Genomic DNA, 22,247 nt, shown 5'->3' with positions numbered 1-22,247 from the left:
AAGTAAGTCAGAAAGAAAAACAAATATCAAATAGTATCACTTATATGTGGATTCTAGAAAAATGGTACAGATGAACTTATCGGCAAAGCAGAAATACAGTCACAGATGTAAAGAACAAACTTATGGTTACCAAGGGGGGAAGAGGGGTGGGATGAACTGGGAGACTGGGATTGACATATATATAAACTACAAATAATAAATGCTGGAGAGCAATCCCACTCCTGGGCATATATCCAGAGAAAAACGTGATTTGAAAGGTTACATGCACCTCAGTGTTCATTGCAGTACTGTTTACAATAGCCAAGACATGGAAGCAACCTAAATGTCCATCAACAGGTGAATGGATATAGAAGATGTGATACATACATACAATGGAATATTACTCAGCCATTAAAAAGAATGAAATAATGCCATCTGCAGCAACATGGATGGACCTGGAGATTATCATACTAAGTGAAGTAAGTCAGACAGAGAAAGACAAATATTATATGATATTGCTATACGCAGAATCTAAAAAAAAAAGATACAAACGAACTTATTTACAAAACAGAAACAGACTCACAGACTTAGAGAACGAACTTATGGTTACCAAAGGGGAAGGGTGGGGAAGGATTGGGAATTTGGGATTGACATGTACACAGTGCTATATTTGAAATAGATAACCAGCAAGGACCTACTGTATAGCACAGGAAACTCTGCTCAATACTCTGTAATAACCTAAATAGGAAAATAATTTTAAAAAGAATAGATACATGTATATGTGTATAACTGAGTCACTTCGCTGGATACATGTATATGTGTATAACTGAGTCACTTCGCTGTATACCTGAAACTAACACAACATTGTTAATCAACTCTACTCCAATATAAAATAAATTTTTAAAAAAATATATATAGCACATTAAGATACAGTCAGCTATTAGCTGCAGGTTTTCCATAGATGTTTCTCATCAAGTTGAGGAAGTTCCCCTCTATTCCTACTTTGCTGAGAGTTTTATCATGAACAGGTGTTGGGTATCGTGAAATGCTTTTATATGCCAACTGATATGAACAAATGAACTTTCTTCTTTACCCTGCTGTTGGTACAATGAATTACAGTGATTGTTTTTTGAATTTTGAACCAGCTTTGCATATGTGGAAGAAATCCCAGTTGGTCATTATGTGTAATTCTTTTAATATGTCATTGCAATCTACTTTTGTTAAGGATTTTTACATCTACATTCATGAAAAATATTGGTTTGTAATGTCTTCTGGTTTTGGTATGATGGTACAGCTGGCCTCATAAAATGAGTCAGGAGAGTTCTCTGTACTACTATTTTCTGGAAGAGACTGTGGATTCACCAGTGAAACCATCTGCACTTCTTATTTGGGAAGTGTATTAATTATTAACTTATTTAATAGATATAGGACAATTCAGGTTATCTATTTCTCCTAGTGTGTGTTCTGGTAGTTTGTGTCTTTCAAGGAATTGGCCCACTTTAACTAAGTTATCAATTCCGTGGCTATCAAGTAGTTCAAAGTATTTCTTTACATGCTTTTATGCCCATGAAATATGTTGTAATGGCCCTTCTTTAATTCCTTGTATTGGTAATTTGTGTCTTCTCCATTTTTCTTGGTTAGCCTGGCTAGAGGTCTGTTAACTTTAATATTCTTTTCTAAGAGTCAGCTTTGAGTTACAGTGATTCTCTTGAACGTTTTTTCTGTTTTCTATTTCATTGATTTCTACTCTCAAGTTTATTACTTCTTGTCTTCAGCTTGTTTTGGCTTAAATTGCTCTTCTTTGTCTAGTTTTCTAAGGTGGAAGCTTAGGTTATTAATTTTGTAACTTTCTTCATTCAAATATATGCATTTAATGACATACATTTTCCTCTAAGCACTGCTTTTGCTGCATCTCAGAAATTTGATATGTTGTATTTTAATTTTCATTTAGTTCAAAATATTTTTCTAATTTATCTTAAGGCTTCTTCTTTAACCCATGGGCTATTCAGAAATGTGTTAATTTCCAAATATTTGGGGGTTTTCTAGTTGTCTTTCTCTCATTGATTTCTAGTTTAACTCCATTGTGATCTAAGAACATACCTTGCAAAATTTCTATCCTTTTAAATTTGTCAAAGTATGTTTCATGGCCAGAATATGATCTATCTAGTGAATGTTCCATGTAAGTTTGAGAAGAATATGTATTCTACTGCTATTGGATGGAGCACCTTGAATTTTAAAATGAAGGAGCATTAAACCTAAACACTATTAAAAGATATTCTATTTAAAAATAATATTGAAATTTATCCTAAACTTCCTAGACACTGGCTCTATGAGTAAAGGCAGAGAAACAGGTAGTACATGTCGAAAAGTGAATATTCGATCTTCCAGGAGATGATTTAACACACACATTTTCAGAAATAGTCACAAATGAATTTCTCTCATACTTTAAATGCTCTGCACGTCATAAAATTTTCCTCTTGCAGTTTGTTGCTAACCAGAAACTAAGCATATGTATATACACACACACACACACACACACACACACACACACTTATATAATATACATATGAATTCATATGCAGGGAATAAACCTAATGCAATTTTTCTATGATTATGATTACAGTTGAAATGATTAAAACTTCTGTGCCAGTTTTTTTAAAGAGGTAAGAAAAGGCAATGTTTGTTAAATGTAAAGAAAACATTCCATTTTTAGTCTCCTAAGATATTATTAAAAATAATGTTTCATAAAATCTTCTGAGGGTATTTGAAATTCTGCATTTATATGACACCAGTTTCTAATTTAAACATAATTGGAGAGAACAAAATGAGAGTAAATTACATATAAAAGGGGGTAAAAGCACATGCCACTAATGTTTTCTATAGCAGTCTCTTTGAATATTATAGTCAATAAGACTCCAATCAGAATGTTTGCATTTTGCCAGCCGCTTTCTGGATGACAAAATTGTTCTTTACGTAATTAAACAACATCTACCCAAGAGAATCTACAACAACCAAATAAATAAAGGGAGAAAAGTAACCTGGAAAAGTCAACTAATCAAGCTCTAATCAATGTAACAAAATTCAATCAACTAATCAACTGTGTTCTAATAGGACATCACCCAAACAATCCCACAAGCTTTGTTTCTAAAGCTCAGTATGATAGGTGTTGAAACTTCCATTATATTGATTCAAAATTAATAATGCTCTATTATTAAATTAAATCTCTTCCTTATCTCATCTCAATTCCTCTTATAATTTAACTTATAATTTAAGTTAACCAATGAATATTTCAATGTTCTACTTCCATTCAAACAATATGATTGAATAAAACTGATTCTGGACAATTACTAGAATGAATAAAGCAAAAGAACGGCCACACAGTAAAATTTTGTTTTCAAGTTCAACCAATGGATGCTTTTAAAATAATAATAATAATATATTTAAATGACAGGCTAATCCTTAAGTATGGTAATTCCCTTGAAAATTACCTTTTGTTGAATCATCCTCTATTGGCTGTTTGAACAACGTAATGTCCTTGAAAGTGCATAGGAACAAAACCACCTTTTCATGTTCATTTCTTATTGGTGCAATTTGCATATAAAACCAAACAGGGGTTCCTGTAAAAGAGAGAAAGGACAACAGAGCGTGACATAGCCACCACGATGATATCGTCTCCCGCTTTCCTTCCTCCTTCAGCTGCCAACTGCTATGCCAAGAATTAGCACCAAAACAATAGTATTTTAATTGCTGGAAAGAATCAAAACAACTTTCATTTTATATCAACTACCAGTTGCTCAAAAATTAATGAACATGTTTTTCAACCCAAAATATCAAAATCTGAAAGTAAAGCATGGGGTGTCATTTCACAATGCAGTGGAATAAAGGCAGTCTTGCTATTTAAGCAATGCCAGCATCAGCTTTAGATCTGGGTCCCTACACCACCGATGCTCTCACCACCTCCTTTCCATAGCCTCACCAAGTGTGAGCATTCCTCCTTGTCACTTTGAGAAGTGTTTCCAGTCGACTTCAACATCAATACCTGATGCTCTGATAAGTATTCCTCTTTGAGAAACTTTTGAAATGTTGCTTCTATCTCAAGATTCTCTCATCAGTCAGATAGACTTATAACTCTGTGGCTCTGACCACATCCCCACATCAGAGAGGTACAATGTCAGCAACACTAGAAGCCTGATGTACACAGAGCTATACCTGAAGCCTTTAAGGCAGTGTTAAAGAAAAGAAAAAATGTCCCCAGGCCTTGAAAGTCTCAGGCGTCTTCATGAGACACTGCTTCCAACCTCCGTCACTCAAAGCATGAGGCTGGTCTCTGTCACCATGTTCTTCAAACAGTGGCTCCTACAGACTCCAGAGGACACAGAGTTTCAAAGCATTCAAGGTTTAGGATTTGGACAAATTAGAAACTGGCAATGGGTCAAATAATAAATATCTGAAGACACAAGAAATGCCTTCAAAGGAGTAATTACCCATTAAATGATAAAACACTGAGGGAATGTTCCATTAGAATCAAAAAGACACATTTTCCATTATAGTCTTTCCAAGCCACAGGCAGTAAAGCCTCTCCAAATATTCATTCTTAAAGACATAAAGTCTTTTGTCAGTTTGGGATTTGGGGAGTGAAATGTGCAGCTGTTAATAATCTCTAGGTGAGAGTTGATAGCCTGTTAGTGACTTCCAATGAAAACCAATAAGAAGTACCTCCCACACCTGTGGCCAAAAATTGTCAGGTAACGATATCACCACAAAGGGGAATTTGCCATTTACCCAAGAATGGGTGACTTTAACTACTGGGTGCTAGAAGTCAGGGAATTCGAGAGAGGAGATTTCTATAAATATTCAGTTCTGACAACCAGGTCCTTTGCAACCCCAGGGGGCCTACAGAAGGACATGGCCTTTTCCAAAATGATTACAGGATGAGACAGGGACCTCAAAAACAATCACACTATCTCCCAGAAAGGCTTGTTCTTTGTTTTCTGCTTATTTTACACAGTGTGTCCAGGAACTGTGAGTGATGTACACAGTTTGACAAATCACCAGGCCCAGACGCTAGCAGATACATGGCCTATGGCTGTTCCAACACAGTGAGCTTGAGGCAGCAAGGTTATAAACAGAGAGAAAGGGGTATTAAAAATAAGTCATTTTCCAAGGTCTGCTAGAAATCTGAATAGAAAGAGATGTTACAGTTCATACCTTCCAATGAAAACAGCAACTTTTCAAATTTTGGCATTGAGTCAGAGCTGTTTTTAAAATTGTTTTCAGATATCACGGTATACTATTTTCAGGTTTAGTCACAGGCTCAGACTTCTCCAAGTAGGCTGAGTTTTTGCTGAGTGGTTGTTGCTGAGTGGTTGGTGAAATATCCATATTCTGGATTTGGGGTTCAAGGAGACGGGAAGTCTGGGAAGGTTAGGTAGAGAGGCCTGTGGCTGCTGGAAACTCGGGGCAGTGCCCTGGCACTGATTATCTGGAGTTGCCCTAGCTATCACAGTTCTGCCTTTGTGTAAACAGAAAGATCCATTTTCAGTCATCATCCCAGAGCCACTGCTTCTTTCTCAACAGTAGAAGCAGCCCACTGTTAATCAGAGCAATGGACCTAAAGAATAGAGGCTGCAAACTGAAATGTCAATCATGACACATATTAAATCAGATACCTCAATCTCCCTGTCTGCAAATGGTGTTTAGCTAATTATTTAATGGAAGTGTTGGGAGGACTTGGCATTCAGGCATTCCCAAAACAGTTCTCTACAGGCATGTGACTTTTTCTAACATTAAAAAACGTCAAAAGAACACACTTTTTTCAGTTGTTGTTCAAAAGCCTTTAGCTATTTACAAGATTTTTTAAAGCTGCTTTTAAGTATAGTAGAACTGCCTTATAATGCACGGATAATATCTATTCTTCATATTTAAGAAAAAAAACTCAATGCAGATACTTTCCAGATGAGACAGGAGTTTTAATCTATAGTGCTATGGGCCATAACTCCTACTGGCTCTAAGCAGACAGCTACATGTGTATACATACTGTATAGATCTGAAAAGAACCAGACAGGCCTGAACAAAGGTCAGACAATTATTACAAGCTATTAAAATAAAGCAAACTATCCAAACCACCTTGGAAGGAAACTTTTGGAAACGAAATATTAAAGCCAGGGAGGGAGACGCAAGAGGGAAGAGATATGGGAACATATGTATAACTGATTCACTTTGTTATAAAGCAGAAACTAACACACCATTGTAAAGCAATTATACTCCAATAAAGACGTAAAAAAAAAAAAAAAAAGCTACTGTTAACATGATTTAAAGGATCTAAACAAAACAAAATTTCCACAAAGGTATTTTTGAGAAAATCAGAAACTATGGACTTGGCTTTGAAGCTTTAAAATCAGAAAAAGATTCATTTATTCTGTTTAAATCCCAGGGTTAAATGACCCTAGTAATATGGAATATTCTTAAATTATTTGCTAAACTCGAGGTACATATTGAAGTCATTCGAGGGATAACAACCCTATATGAAAATAACAGGGGGCATTCCCTGCTGGTCCAGTGGTTAGGACTCTGCACTTCCAAGGCAGGGGGCACAGGTTTGATCCCTGGTTGGGGAACTAAGGTCCCAGAAGACTCGTGGCACAGCAAAAAAAAAAAAAAAAACAATGAAAGGGAGTTTTGGCATATGGGTCTACTACAGCTTATCAGTATGTATTTGGACCTAGTGAAAAAAAAACCAGAAAGCACCTAGAAACTGTTTCAAAATGTTCTGTGATTAATACTCATGGTACAAATGTTTAAGGTACAATGGAGAGGATAAATTATGCTCCACAAAACCCAACCAGCACTAAACACAGTACAAGCGCTTCCTGTTGAAGCTAGAATGCTTCCTGAACTGGGGAAGAATTTAGTAACCATCAATTTCCATTAAAGATGATAATTGGCTTTGGTATCATTTAACATTAACACTAAATAAGTTGACTCATCTTATGCAGTGACTGTTCTTTTTAAAAAAAAAACAAAACTCTGTTTGGAAATGCAGCAAAAAAGAAATAAAGTAAGTGACTATTCAAAGAAAACAAATCAGAAAGGAGACTTGTTTGATGAGTGTACTAGTTGGCTTTTTGTTTGGTTGTTTTTTTCCTCCAAACTCCAATGGAGAGTCTCATCAGACTCTCCCATAATTGCCTAAGACCCATATCATGAGGTCTTATGTGATTATATAACAGACAATTGACCACCCACAAATCCCATCATGGAGAACAGCAGACAACAATCAACACCAAGTTACCAGATGTGAATGGCGCATCCTGAAAGTAATGATTACTTCCACTCAAAAGTCTAGCACAAAAACAGTCTGAGTCTAGCCAACAGCCATACTGGTAAAGATTCACCTGAGGTAGATACCATATACTCACGTCATCTACATATGTGTAGAAAGGTAATCACACATACCCATTGACACCAATCAACTTTCCTTTAACTGGAAGAAGAAATGAATGAATTTCTCTGTCATTTTTAGTTGCTGTCACAACTATAGGATCTTTACCATGAGTATTAATCACAGAACATTTTGCCACCTGACACAAAAAAAATCACATTCAAAATGCATTATATTTTTCTTTCAGTCCTCAAAAGGTTGCTTTTCATAAGTATTATTTATTAATTTTGCTATCTAATTTTTACAAGTACCTCCAGCCAAGAGAAGCAATAAAAGTTTTATATTCTCTCTACACTATAGCTTATCTACCACTTACCAAGACGTAATATTAATAAAGAGTTGACACACCTTATTGGTAATATAGATACCTACTGTTTTTCTTGTACAAAAGAACTTCAAAGCAGTTTGACTCGTAGTTGTCAAAAGTCTGCCTGACTTTCTCAATGGTTTTCTTGTCAGTCAATTCTCCATACATAAAACTGGAAAAAACACCAAATAATCCATTTCAGTTTTGTGTTCCTTTTCAAATGCTACATAAAATCATATATTTGTCTTTTTTAAATTAAGTATTCGGATTTAGTTACAAAATATAATGTTGCTCCCACAAAATGAAGTGAAATATTTAAACCATGTTTTAACCATGACTGCTAAACTCCCTGCTAAAATCTAGCTTTAGAAGTTATTTTGAACATAGAGAGAGAGAGAGAGAGAGAGAGAGAGAGAGAGAAGCAGTCTTCACTTTACACAAGTCCAATATGCAGCAATTTTAGTTACTATGCTTTAGCTAAATAATACCAGTTTCCCAACAACACAGTTCAAATTTTGGTTTTCATAGTATATTAACTGTGAATGACAGCATAAAGTATAAACTTTGTTGCTAGCTCATCAGTCTACAAGTCACTAGTAAATAACAAGTACACATTACAATTAGTGACAAATCACACCACTTCTTTTAAAGCCTGTGAGTATCACTGTGCCTCTACTGCTACTCAGCTCACGCACAGAAAGCAAAGTGTGCAGTTGTGTTGTCTCCTTGTCTCTCAGCGGTAAACTAATACGACATTTTACAAAAACGGATAAACAAAAGCAGGAACTCGCCATCAAAGATTAAAGTCTACCAAAGAAATGTAAAGTGATAATGCTGGAAGTGAAACTCAAATTAAACATAAATGCAGTTATTTCTTCTGTAAGAATAGTGGCAATGCTGACACTGCTGTCATTTGAGAGGCTCTAGATATGCAGGCAGAGGAACCTAGTGGGGACAAACTTATCAACATAAATCAGGAAAGGACCTGTTACAAGAAAGACCAAGGTTTCCCAGAGGAAGTCATGCCAGTAAAAAAATCTTCACATTAAAGGAGCCCTAGGAGGTAATTCACGATACTGAAAGTGGAAGGATAAAAGAGTAGAAGTGGATTCAAACTTAAAACGAGTATGACTGTTTGCTAAGAGAGTAAAAACAAATGCTCTCTTCATATCATAAAATATATTACGAGAATGTAAGAATTGTTCAAATGACTTGTGATAGCTTTTTACAAAGAAATGAAACACTTTCATCTCAATGTTTCTAATGTTATAGATCACTAAATACTCTAATGTACAAAATAAATATAGTTTGACTATTATTTTCATTTCCCTGCACTTATAACCAACAGTAAGAGATTTTTTAATGCTTTGACAAACACTGTTAAAGGTCACAGAACAATCATAACTTTTCAATTGAGTATTAATATCCTATTACGTGGTTTCAGCTTGCATGGTCTTTTTTACACTCCCATACTACAATGAAATGTGAAGACTCCGTATTACACATATACTGCATTGGCATTCTCACTATTTATGAGGATTTTTCTGAAATATGTACAAGTAGAGCCAATGGAGGGAAAATAAAGAAGAGAAATTGAAGGAGACATATGCTATTACTACGGCACATACAAAACATAAAGAGTGAATTTCCACATACCACAAACATTTCCTAACACTTTAAATTATCGATTTTTTCTAAGAGAAACTCACCAATAGTCTGAGAATTTACAAAACAGAACTCAGTCAAGCACTACAAGCCTATAAAACCCTATTCCTGATGCTTTCCCAATCATCAGTTGTGCATCTGGTTTCAGATACCTAGTTCTCCTAGTTGCTGTAATTGTCCAGACCATTTCTTCCACCAGGAAAAAATGTGTGGCACTTGACTAAGTTTTTGAAGGCTCAAGTATATCTTTGTTATTGCTTTTCTTAGAGTTTTCAATAAATTAGCTTATCAGCCAGAGGTAAATCCAAGTGTGGCGGGGCCTGAAGCTTATACAATTTTAGGGGCCGTCTTTAAGGAAAGGAGTACAAAATTATAAAACAAAATTAGGTACAGAGGCTTGAAAGACACGCACTCAAGTAAAGGCCCCTGAAGGTTAAAATTCTTTATCCTCATGGGAAATCTGTTCCTGAATGTCTCAATCTAGAAAGTTTACAACATGAAAAGCATAGTTTGTTAGCAAGAGCCAGCAAAACTAGCAGGATTCAACCATGAAACCATATCACAACTAAAAATTACAGAGTAACCTGCTGTATTAAAAAATAAATAAAATAAAAATAAATAAATAAAATAAAATTCAAAAATTCCAAAAAAAAAAAATTACAGAGTAATGACCCATCTTATGGTAACACTAACCTAAGCAACTAGAATTCTGAAAACTAAGAAAGTAGATGAGGCCAACCAAAGACTGTCCAATCTGTGGCCTGCATTTTCAATACAATACTTTTCTCTTTTATAAAAAAGGAATTTTTAATTGTCATTATAATAGTAAAATAAGCAAAAGAATATCAGAATAGGATGACAGACTCTAACTCTATAATCCTATAGCCAGACTAACACATGAAGCTTCAGAGGGCATTGAAAAGCCACTGTTCCTGTCAAAGCCTGAGTTTCATTCAGCTCATGCGAGTTTTAGGAAAATCTCCTGAGGGCATTATAATTAAATTAGAATTCCTCAGTTAAAGTGCACAAAGTCACCCTCCTTTCCTCCCCACAAATAAAACACTATTTAATACTGTTAATATTTTTTACAGACAAGTAAACTTTTTTATTGACTGTTATTTTTAACCTAAAGACACTAATAAAGAGAAAACATTAAAAATACAAAAAAAATAATAATAAGGGTAATTAAACTAAATAAATGTTTGTGGTCTTAAAAAGAAGAGAAAGTATTTACTCCTATTACTAAATGTCAGAGTCAATAGTTCAGTAAACCAAAACACAATATTCATAATTGGCCAACAGAAAAACATAAAAAAGAAATCATCTATAATATAACAAGCAACTAGGATAAAAATGGTGAAAAATTAACTCGAATAGGATTAAAAATGTTACAACTCAAATTTAAAAAAAAAAACTGTCTTAGAAATTGATGTAATAATACCACTTAAGAAGAAATACAACACAAGTCTGATTCAGCTAAAATGCTGAAGAGAAGGTGAAAACAAGCAATTTCTCAAATAAACTCTGAAAATTCTATAACCCATTCTTTAGCCCTCCCAATGCTAAAATAGACTGTCCTAAGAAAATAGGATCATTTTAAGAAAAAAATCCCAGCTTATTATACTCTGAATAATTTTTCAAAAATAGGTTTTATTTCTTACGCAGTTTCACTCATATTTTTATTTTAAGTTTTAAAACTACGTATTTCCAGAGACAGAACACATATTTGAAGTGGTAAAATGCAGCAGTTACATAACAAAAGATATTTCAAAATGACCTGAAAGAATGTCTGAAATGTATTATCCAATCTTCCAAAGCAAGTGTTCTGGAGATTAATTCAAACTTTGAAAGTGTTTCCACCCAAAGTTGTCCAAACCAAAATGATTAAATCAATGCTTCTGCATATTTTACGTGTATGGCACATTTGCTTACTTGCTCGGCACTTTTTATGTGTAAATGTTGAATTTCTTTACCGAGGTTTCCTGTAGCCTGATTGCAGATGGCTGAAGCTCAATGCAGTCTTTGAATGGTTAATGGAATTTGAAGGAAACCAAGATTTAGAAATGATAATCATCAGACTTTAGAAACTATATATCTATATAATAATCTTAAATACTCTTTATGTCTCTTATTGAATATCCTCCAGGAATATAGCATGGGAATACTAAAAAATTACAGAACTTCAAATTACTCTCTTAGATAGCCAAGCTCCCCTTCAGTAATAATAAATGACTTCTACAACTTCACTGTTATCTTATTGGAAGGAAAATAAAATTAGATGCACAGAAGCAATCTATCCCTGCTATAATATGGAGCAGCCACAATATAACAGAGGACCACTGCACTTAGAGGACCACTTACAATCTGGAAGGCTCATGGCCAAGTCGCATAACTTCTCTGACTCTTAGTTCCCTCATCAGTAAAATGATGGTAATGTTAATATAACTCAGAGGGTGGGGATTAAAAGGATAATGCACATGAAGTTGCAAATTATAATGTGCTGTACAATGACTTATTACTGGAATGCTTCTTATGGGTGGGGTTCGAAGTCCCTCCAGCCCAACCCTACTCCTTTGCTCCTCTACAATTCTAGGGCAAGGGTTGGGCCATGCCTGCTAATGGGCAGGGTCCCTGTGTCTTAAAGGGATACACACATCATTTTGTGTGTCTTCTTTCTTTGTGAACCCATGACATTGAGGCATAAATTCACCCAGGGCCTGCTGCTGGATAATCTGGCCACTTACCTTGCCACACAACTAACTTGTGGGAAGACTTGATCTTGGGAGTAAGGGAGATTTCCTGAGGCCTGGCTTGGGCCATATCCAGCTTGCCTGAGCATTTGGCAGTATATCTTTCCTGTATATCTTACCCTAGGAAACTTCTAGGACTAAGCGGTTTGGTTTATAGCAAGATTTACTTATTTTTGGATCCCTTGTTTTGCCATCAAAATCTCACAAACCAGCCTCATTATAACACCTGACAGTAAGTATGGCTATAATTTGACAGACTTCCAAAGGAGAAAGGAACCTTACAAACTGAAAAAATATATAATCTAATTATAAGTGCTGCCAATCTATCTTTATCTGCTAATGGTCAACAATGTTCCTGGACTAATAAGCAGACAAACATTCAGTCAACACTGAATGTTTCAACACTTTCGCTCGTTGTGAAGCAGAGTTCTCAGCCAAATGGAACCAGACTGACTGACATCCATCATGTGTAATGTTCTCTTGTTGACTGAGGTAACCATGCCTTAATAAAACTACCTGTGAAAATACATCCAATAAAGTGGCTCTTAATATCTCTGCTTCATTGTCTAATTTGATAGTTTGGTTAAGAATTATTAATGGGTCTTCCAAAAAAAAATGTATTTGAAAGCATCTATCTACTCCAATCTTCCCTACCTATCTGATTCCTCTTCTCACCCCTTTATCTTAAAAAACAAAAATAAATAAATGAAAAGTAAATTTTAAAAGAAGTAGAATAGGTTTTTAAAAGGTTCAGGCTAATCAAGGGTAAAATGCTAAAGTGGTTTCTACCTCACCTATGACAGTATGTCTCGAATGTCAGGGCTTTCTAAGGGTCCTGAGATAAGATCAGATGTTTTTAAATGCCAACCCTCCAAAACCTACATACAATTTCCTTCAAACACGCAATACATTTTGTGTCCTTCAGTAAACAGCAACAGTCCAAAAGCTTGGAAATGAAATTATTGGACAATAAAATGATTTGAACTTCCTAGGAATCCAGAAATTTCATTAAAATATTTTTTGAAATTTTAGCTAAAATAAAAATGAGACAGTACATGGCACACATCAGATTTTTATTTTAATAGAAATTTAGCTACTATTATAAAGTGCAAGGATACAGGAAAACCCTCCATCATGGCTGCTGAGAGTAGAAACAGAGGGCCATTCTGAACAGCAATCTGACAGCAGTTAATTTACAATTTCTGCATATATTCTACTATCCAGCAATTCTATTTCTGGGCATAGAGACAGACAACTTCTCCCATGGGAACACAAGAAGATGTATATGAGGATGTTTACCTCCAACTTGTTGGAGTAGCAAAGTGTCAGAAGTTGGAGTTCAAGACTAGTAAAGTGGATAAAGAAAATGAAGGTTGTGAGGACACTGGAACACTATAAAACAGTCAGACATGATGAAATAGATTATGATATAGCAACATTAAAAAATATCAAAAACATAATGGTGAGTGAAAAGAGTAAGAAACTGTATATCTTACTGCACAGTATGAATTATGTAGGCCTTAAAAACACACACAAAGCAACATCATTTCAAGAATACACGTATTTATTAAACACATGGAAGATGGATTCGAAAGACATACAATGAACACACTAAAATGAATAGCTATGGAAGAGGAAGGGGAATGGAATGAAGGGGAAAAGAAATAAAAGAAAAGAAGTTGAAACAAAATAAAACAAATAAAATGAAATTAAAATAAAATAAATAGACTGTGCCCAGAGAGATCCAAATGATAATATTGGGACAAACTGAGGAGTATGTTTAATTTGATTCTATGCACCTGGTCTAATGGGAGAAGGACTGGGAAAGACAAAGAAGGAAAAAGATAAGAAAACAGAATAAATATACAAATGTATAAATAATGCATAATAATATATAATGTATAAATAATCTTAGCCTCTTGATATTGTAAAATTACAAATTAGTATTTGTCATTTTCCATAAAACAACTCACATTTGAATATTTTAAAAATAGGACATGTAATCTTTATGCAGTTACCACTTTAATCCTATCAATTTTAATCCATCTAGTGCAAGCTGTATACAAAGATGACTCTTTTTCAGCACATAAAGTATTCATATTTTTTCCTCACAAAGTGATACTCACTGATTTGTAGCTTCTTATTCTGTTATGTTTGTCTAAAACTTGTCATTATTAAAATCAGTAAAATTCTTTGATTTGTTATAAGGCTACCCTCAGTATCAAATTATTTATGTCCATATTCAACTAGAATTCAGTGATTCCAAAACTGTATAACATTAGCTTTAACACTGTATTTCTAAATGTGTATAAAAGTTTCTTTCCTCCCTCTGTTTCTTTGTGTATCATATTCAAAGGCTTTTATAGATTTATACAGGAAATGGAAAACAACTATATGGAAACAAAATTGGAATCATGATGCAGATATTGTTTTGAAATCTTTTTTGTTCATTTGGCTGGTTGGTTGATTTTTTTACTTAGTAATACGTTGTTAGCTTCTTTCAGTGTCATTATTCTTCCAACATATGATGTAAGAAGTTAGGGCTTTGCCATAACATTTTTTAATAAATATACTACCAGACATTTTTATTATTTCCAGGTCTTCATTCTTCTAAAAAGTGCTTCAATGAAAGTAAAATGGGTGTAGTTTAATTTTTAAACGGAATGTAGAAGTTTGAAAGGGGGTGCATTAAAATAAACTATGCCTTAAGAAAACCTGATAGGATTCAAACACTTGCTCATATATCAGATGCTAGTCTTCATTGCTCTGCGAGAGCATTCAATTGCTTGCAAGTTTTAGATTAGCAGAACACAATGGGCATTTTGTGCAATCAAGTAATAATTGTTTGTGTTAAGAATACTGTTATGTTTAGTGATTACCAGTGGGGAGAGGGAAGAGGGGAGGGGTAAGAAAAGGGTAGGGAATTAAGAGGTACAAACTACGATTTATAAATAAGCTACAAGGATATACTGTACAGCACAAGAAATATAGCCAACATTTTACAATAACTTTAAATGGAGTATAATTTATAAAAATTTTGAATCACTGTTATACATCTGAAATTAATATAATCTTATAAATTAACTATGCCTCAATAAAAAAAATTTTAAAGAATATTGGTATTCGTAGAGAATGGACTTGACATGGGGAGGGGGCAGGGTAAGCTGCAAGGAAGTGAGAGAGTAGCATTGACATATATACACTACCAAATGTAAAATAGGTAGCTAGTGGGAAGCAGCCGCATAGCACAGCAAGATCAGCTCTGTGCTTTGTGACCATCTAGAGGGGTGGGATAGGAAGGGTGGGAGGGAGACTCAAGAGGGAAGGGATATGGGGATATATGTAAACATATAGCTGATTCATTTTGTTATAAAGCAGAAACTAACACAACATTGTAAAGCAATTATACTCCACTAAAGATGTTAAAAAAAATAAAAGAATACTGGTATTTTGAAAATACTATCTCTAACAAAAGTGAAGAAGAACTGGGGGGAGTTTTGCATACTTCTTCCCACAGTGAAAAAGTGTAACATAATCCAAAGCTCTCTGCTTTCTTACCCACCTCAAATACCCTAACACTTGGGATAAAATACAATAAATAAAAGCATGTTATACAGAAGTCTGTGAGACCTAGGTTAGGGTTTATTGCAAAACAAGCCAACCAATTCAACAATACTGACACAGAACACTGAGCTGTGTCCTGTAGTGCATACAAACGTGAACAAGATGGAATCCTTACCTTCAAGGCATGTATAATCTGGCACTGGTGGTAGGAGGGAAAGCAATGCTTTAAGGGGAGAGAATATACATTCTCTGTGTTACAACATGCCAGCATTTTTTAATGAACTTTTTATAGGAAAAATTGCATGTGCCAAAGAAAACAGGCTGGGGTATAGGGGCAGATACGTGGGAAGCAAGAAGAGATGTGAGCATGACTTTACAATATATCCAGATATGAAGAGCAATACATCTCAAAAATGACAGCAAAAGCAACAGCGATGAAAACCCCAGGGATAAGAAAAACTACTTTAAGGCCATATGACGGTGCCAAATGATGAACTATAGGGAGTCAAAGGAGGAAAAGTTATGAGCACCTTCAGGTAGAAGATGGCAACTTGAAACAAGCCCGGCATGATGATGGTGGGAGGTCAGGAAATAGGTATGGGAGCATCTACATTTCCTGGAATTCTCTATAGAACCTGTTCCACAGGTTAGGTCTACCATAAAACTAACCTTTTCCTAACCTAAATCCTGCCGAGACATAAGGGAGCAGAAATGCTCAATACAAACCTTGGCCTCCCAGAATTTAGAACACACACCTCAGTGACAGTGCTAGGCCAAGAGCTAATATCCACCCAGCAGATAAAAAGGCACAAGAGACATCCGTGCTACCAAAGAGAGTTTCTCAACGAGGGGCCACAGTTTTTCATCATTCCTACCTACCAATTTCAGGCCTGGAAGTGAAGGCTGAATACGAGAATGACTTTAGTAGAGAGAAAATGAGGACTGCTGGGAGAGGATAAGCGAAGAAAGAGGATGTTTGAACAGATAATTTCTCAGTGCTGGCTAAGCAACGGGATCATCAGAGCTGCTGGTTAAAAGTACTGATTCCTGCCCCCACCTACCCACCTGAGGTGATTCTGATTCAATAGGTTTAAGATGAGGTCTGAGAATCTGTGTTTTGCAAAACCTCTCTAAGTGATTCCCATGTATAGTCAGGTTTAGACCCCATATGAAATCCCTACCCTCCATGAAGATGTAGAATATATATATTTGTATATGCATATAATGTTTCGCAGCATAAATGGGTAGAAAAAAAGATAAATCAATCACTGTTTCCCTGGGCAAATCCCTTAACCTAACTCTAACTCAGTTTTTCCTCTGAAAAATAACGAATATGGAGTAGAAAATAATTGACCCCTTGCAGTTCTAAAATAACATGATTTTGGTACTTAGTTAAGTGTGAGCTTTAAAGAAAAATTAACTCAAGGAAAAAACATCCCATCTGGCATTACCGAAATATTGTGAAAAGTTTTCGGTTCTAAATTGGTTCCTTATATAGAGTTTCCTTTTCTCTTTTATGATCTTTTTTGGTAATACTCTCTTTAAGCTCACAGATATGGAATATTTTAAAAGAATTGTTATAAATAATATAAATGCCAGATTCTGTTTTACATAAGTCAAACAAAATAGCAGTGGTACAATGTACCAACATAACAAAGTACGTGTGATTTATACAGTATGAAAGAACTTCATTTTGATTTTTTTTAATGTTCAAAAACCATGTCCTACTTGGTTGGGGGTTGTTGCCTCTACTTTGTTCAATACAGTTTTAGCAACTCAAGAAGTGCTGATGACATCAATGGTCCTCTGATATAGGATGTTCCTTTGATCACTTGGCACCTAGAATAGTTTGTGGCCCATAGAGGGTGATCAAAAAATATTTATTGAATGAATTAATAAATTCACAGCTATGCAAAAATATTTCTCTTTGCAAAAGTTCTCACCAGTGGCTCTTAAACTATGTATTTCTATTGACAGTTTAGTCTCCTTAACATTCTAATATAATTTTTACCCTATAGTTTTCATGTGAATCAATAGGTTCTGGTACCAATTCCAATCTGGGTGTGGCGGTGGTGGTGGAGAGTTTCCCTATACCAACAACAAGCAATTCTAGGGACACCAGCTGGGTGTCCTATGATTCAACTCAATTCTGACACTACCTACCTGCAGATAGCATCAGATTCCACAGGTTAAACATTGAGGGTTCAGTCCTACAAGACTACCCTCCACCAGACTTCAGGAATCAGTCACAAGCCTAGGTCGTTGCCTGTGTTTCTGACCCACCTAATACAGATTGGAGGTTCCCATGACACCCTCCTTAAACTTCAGCACCAGTTACAAGCAGAGGTTGTTATGTGTACTTTTGACAAACAGCTATATATGAGAGGTTCCCATGACCTCTTCCTTTGGTTTGAATAATTTGCTAGAGAGACTCACAGAGCTCAGAGAAACATTTTGCTTACCAGATTACTGGTTTATCATAAAAGGATATAACTCAGAAACAGGCAGATGGAAGAGATGCACAGGACAAGGTATGGGGCTTCCATGCCCTCACCAGACATGTCACTCTCGGCACTTCCACATGTTGCGCAAACTGGAAGGCCTCAGAACCTGTCCTCTGAGTTTTTATGGAGGCTTCATTACACAGTCATAATTGATTAACTCATTGACATTGGTATTGATTCAACCTCCAGCCCCTCTCCAGGAGACTGGGGAGAAGGCATGGTACTAATCACACGGTTGGTTCCTCTGGCAGCCAACCCCATCTTTAGGTTATCTAAGGGCTTTCCAAAAGTCACCTCATTAACATATAACAAGAAATTCCAAGAGTTTTGGGAGCTCTGTACCAAGAACTGGGTGCAAGACCAAATCACAGTGAGTCTAAGTAAGTTTAAGCCTTTTAACCACATTCAACATTTAGTTAAACTTTAGAAAACATTCCTGAGCTGTTCTCTTAACCTACCTGCAAGTGCTACTTTTCTGCATGACGTCAGCTCGATGATACCCAGAGAGTTTGCAAAAACCGTCATTACTATAAACTACGGGCCAATCCACAATCTGGGCATTTCCCAGTAAGAAACTCGATTCTAAAGGAGAAAGAAGAAAAGGGAAGTTTTTTAGCTTCATTTAACAATGTACTTCTTTCAAGTAATTAAAAAGACATATTCATAAAAATAAACAAATATAGCTATGGTTTGTTATGGTACAAATAATAAAACGTATCCTTGAAACTGGCATTATTACTTTAGCATGATCAGCAACTGAGATCTGCAGTGAGTATAAGATTTGCTTATAAACTAAAAACTCCCTTGAAAAGAAGCCAGTTTACAATACTCTTTGCATTCAAGTAAACAGTACACTATGAAAACAAAGCATGGTTAATATTAAGTAAATGTTAATGACTACAATAATCACAGCTAAAAACAGTTTAATTTATTAAGACTAAGGGCTACAGTCACTTCTCTACAAACTGAGAATATTAAACTTAATAACAGAGACAAGTTTGGATGACTCCTCCAAAAACTGTATAAATGTAATTTTGACATGATGGGACAAATTCATTGTCCATCAGTTTGATCTAGAGAAGTCTAATTTAAAATCAAAATTTTAAATAAAGTCCCTTTTTAAAATAAAATTATTTAAAGACATTATTTCCAACCACATGCTACACAGAATTTGGAAACTACCATTATTCTAAATAAAAGAAACATCTCTGGTCTGTTTTGCATGGAGAAGTAGTTTTGCTTTAGGTATAAAAATTAATACAAAAAATAATATCTTTTGGCCTATACCTTGATTGAAAATCCAACAGTTTTAGGCAGTAACTTTAGCAGTTTTGTAGGTCAAATGATAAATATGTTAACATCAAAATTAAAACAATATTAAAATATAAAACATAAAATTATTTTTTAAATAAATATCAATATTTTACAAGCAGATTTTTTAGGGAGTACTATACTTCAAAATATCTACCAAAAAAATCTTCTTTGAACTCATATTGAGTAGTGTACTGAAGAGAAATTAACTTATGAGTAGATGACTTGAAGTTTAAATTCTGACTTACAGTTGCTCTTCATGTAAATAACAATGCAATTCACTGACTAAGTAGCTGCTAAGTAAAAGGCACTACTCTGGATCAGACAATGGGATAAAATAAAGATCAATAAACCATGCCCTTTACTCTCAAACAACTTACATATAAAGAAAAACAAAGATGTAACCAAGTACAATTTACCAGAACAGATGCCAAATCAAGAAGCATGGACCAACATATGGGGAAAAAATCTGTTTCAAGGCACTAAAAGACAATCAAAAGTGGATAGAAACCAGAAAAGACAAACCCTTGAAAAAAGGAAGACACATTAGGTGAGATATTCATTTAACTGTCCATTCCCCTGAGAGCACGTCTCAGTTTGTAAAGTTCGTGGGTGATAGAGCTCAAACAGAAAAGTCTTATGGGGCTAAAAAGTCAAAGATCATAATTTGGGACCACCAAAGCAGCTTGAAGTTAAGGTGGAGTTCCTTTAACATATGGAGCCATAAACCTGTATATAAATCTACCTCAAATCCTCCTCTGTAACCTAAACTGCATGCACAGGATGAGACTACAAGGAACCCATCTTGTCTTGCAATGACTAGAAGGCTAAAGAGATAGGCAGAAACTTCATCAGCTTCCCAAAGCTATAGGACAAATTTTGGAGTTCGAGTCCTATCAAGTTAGAGAAGCTTGGTAAATACCTTGAGCTTTCCATTAATTCCACAGAAGGCCTTACTTCAGGAATAAAAATCAAGTCTCAGGATAAATGGTTATGACCTGAGTCTAAGATCAAAAATGTAGAAAATAGACTCATACTAAAAAAAAAAAAAAAAGGCTAAAGTCATAATTAAGGTGATGCACCAGTAATTTAACCACCTGCTAAAATAAAATGAAATCTTCTTCAGAGGAAAATAATGAAGTCCAAAATCTCTACATTGTATCAATACAATGTCCGTATACAATTAAAAATTATTAGGCATGCCAAGAAACAGGAAACTGTAACAATAATCAAGAGAAAAAATGGGCAATAGAGAGGTTGAGATGGGAACACAGAAATAAACAATACAATCTCTGAAATAAAAATCTGAATAGATTTAACAATATATTGGACACTAAAAAAGAAAGGACAGTTTAAAAACATATCAATGCAAATTACTGCAAATTGAAGCAAAAAGAGAAAACAACGGAAAAGATGTCCTGGGACAATATCAAGCAGTCTAAAATATATGTAGCTGAGTCTGGGGAAAAAAAACAGAATAGGACACAAATGTTACTTAGATAAAGGATGACTAAAATTTTTCAAATAGCATGAAAAATAGCAACACAGAGATCTTAGCTCAGTAAACCTCAAGCAAGATAAACCAAAGAAAGCAACAGTAAGAAGATGACAGTAAAATTGCTAATGAAAAATAAGGGAAAAAAAATTTTAAACATCAAAAAAAAGATACATTATTTATATGTATTATATTTGGGGGAGGTGTAATAAATACAGCATACAAAGAATGAAAAACAAAGGAGGCCAGAAATCAATGGAATGACATCTTTAAAATACTGAGAGAAAAATGTTTATCAACGTAGATTTTTATAGAGAGCAAAGATATCCTTCAAACTTGAAGGTCAAATAAAGACATGCTCAGAAACAAAAACTGGGAGAAACCATTGCCAGCAGAATCACAATAAAACAAATGTAATAGGTATTTTAGCTGAAAAAATAATAATAGTAACAATAATAGTAACAATAACCTCCACAAAAGAAGTCAAGAAGCAGGGCTTCCCTGGTGGTGCAGTGGTTGAGGGCCCGCCTGCCGATGCAGGGGGCTCGGGTTCGTGCCCCGGTCCGGGAGGATCCCACGTGCCGCGGAGCGGCTGGGCCCGTGAGCCATGGCCGCTGGGCCTGCGCGTCTGGAGCCTGTGCTCTGCGGCGCGAGGGGCCACAGCAGTGGGAGGCCCACGTACCGCTCTCCCTAAAAAAAAAAAAAAAAAAAAAAAAAAAAAGTCAAGAAGGGAAAAACAAACAAACAGGACAAATAGAAAATAAACCCCAGGATGGTAGCCCTAAATCCAACTATATCAAGCATTACATTAAATGTAAATAGAATAAACACACTAATTATAAGACAGAAATTTTCAGACTGGATTTTTAAAAACAGAATAGAAACTGATAGTCTAGTATTTTAAGAGAGCCATTTAAAGTATAAAAAGATAGATACGGACTTCTCTGGTGGTCCAGTGGGTAAGACTTCACCTTCCAATACAGGGGGTGTGGGTTCAATCCCTGGTCAGGGAGCTAAAATCCCACATGCCTTGGGGCCAAATAAAACAAAACATAAAACAGAAGCAATATTGTAACAAGTTCAATAAAGACTTAAAATTTTTTTTAATTTGAAAATTGAAAGTGTGGGGGAAAATACACTACTCAAACACTAAGCATTCAAGAAAGTAAGTCTGGGAGGCTTCCCTGGTGGCGCAGTGGTTGAGAGCCCACCTGCCAATGCAGGGGACACG

At 35.3% G+C, this 22,247-nt stretch overlaps 1 protein-coding gene across 1 annotated transcript in view; it reads right to left on the bottom strand.

Annotated features, from left to right (window-relative positions):
- KCNH5 (potassium voltage-gated channel subfamily H member 5) overlaps positions 1–22,247 on the bottom strand; it is a 321,016-nt gene that overhangs the window by 273,784 nt on the left and 24,985 nt on the right. The window contains exons 2-4 of the mRNA XM_024748382.1: positions 18,669–18,792; positions 7,793–7,899; positions 3,468–3,596 (exon numbers count right to left, since the gene is read on the bottom strand). Coding sequence (XP_024604150.1) covers positions 3,468–3,596; positions 7,793–7,899; positions 18,669–18,792 — 360 coding nt within the window. The remainder of the gene's footprint in view (positions 1–3,467; positions 3,597–7,792; positions 7,900–18,668; positions 18,793–22,247) is intronic.

The sequence above is a fragment of the Neophocaena asiaeorientalis genome, unplaced genomic scaffold (genome assembly GCF_003031525.2).
Source record: "Neophocaena asiaeorientalis asiaeorientalis breed wild unplaced genomic scaffold, Neophocaena_asiaeorientalis_V1.1 scaffold698, whole genome shotgun sequence".
Classification (NCBI taxonomy): domain Eukaryota; kingdom Metazoa; phylum Chordata; class Mammalia; order Artiodactyla; family Phocoenidae; genus Neophocaena; species Neophocaena asiaeorientalis.
The sequence above is the reverse complement of the archived record's forward strand: the minus strand, read 5'-3'. Positions and strand labels throughout refer to the sequence as shown.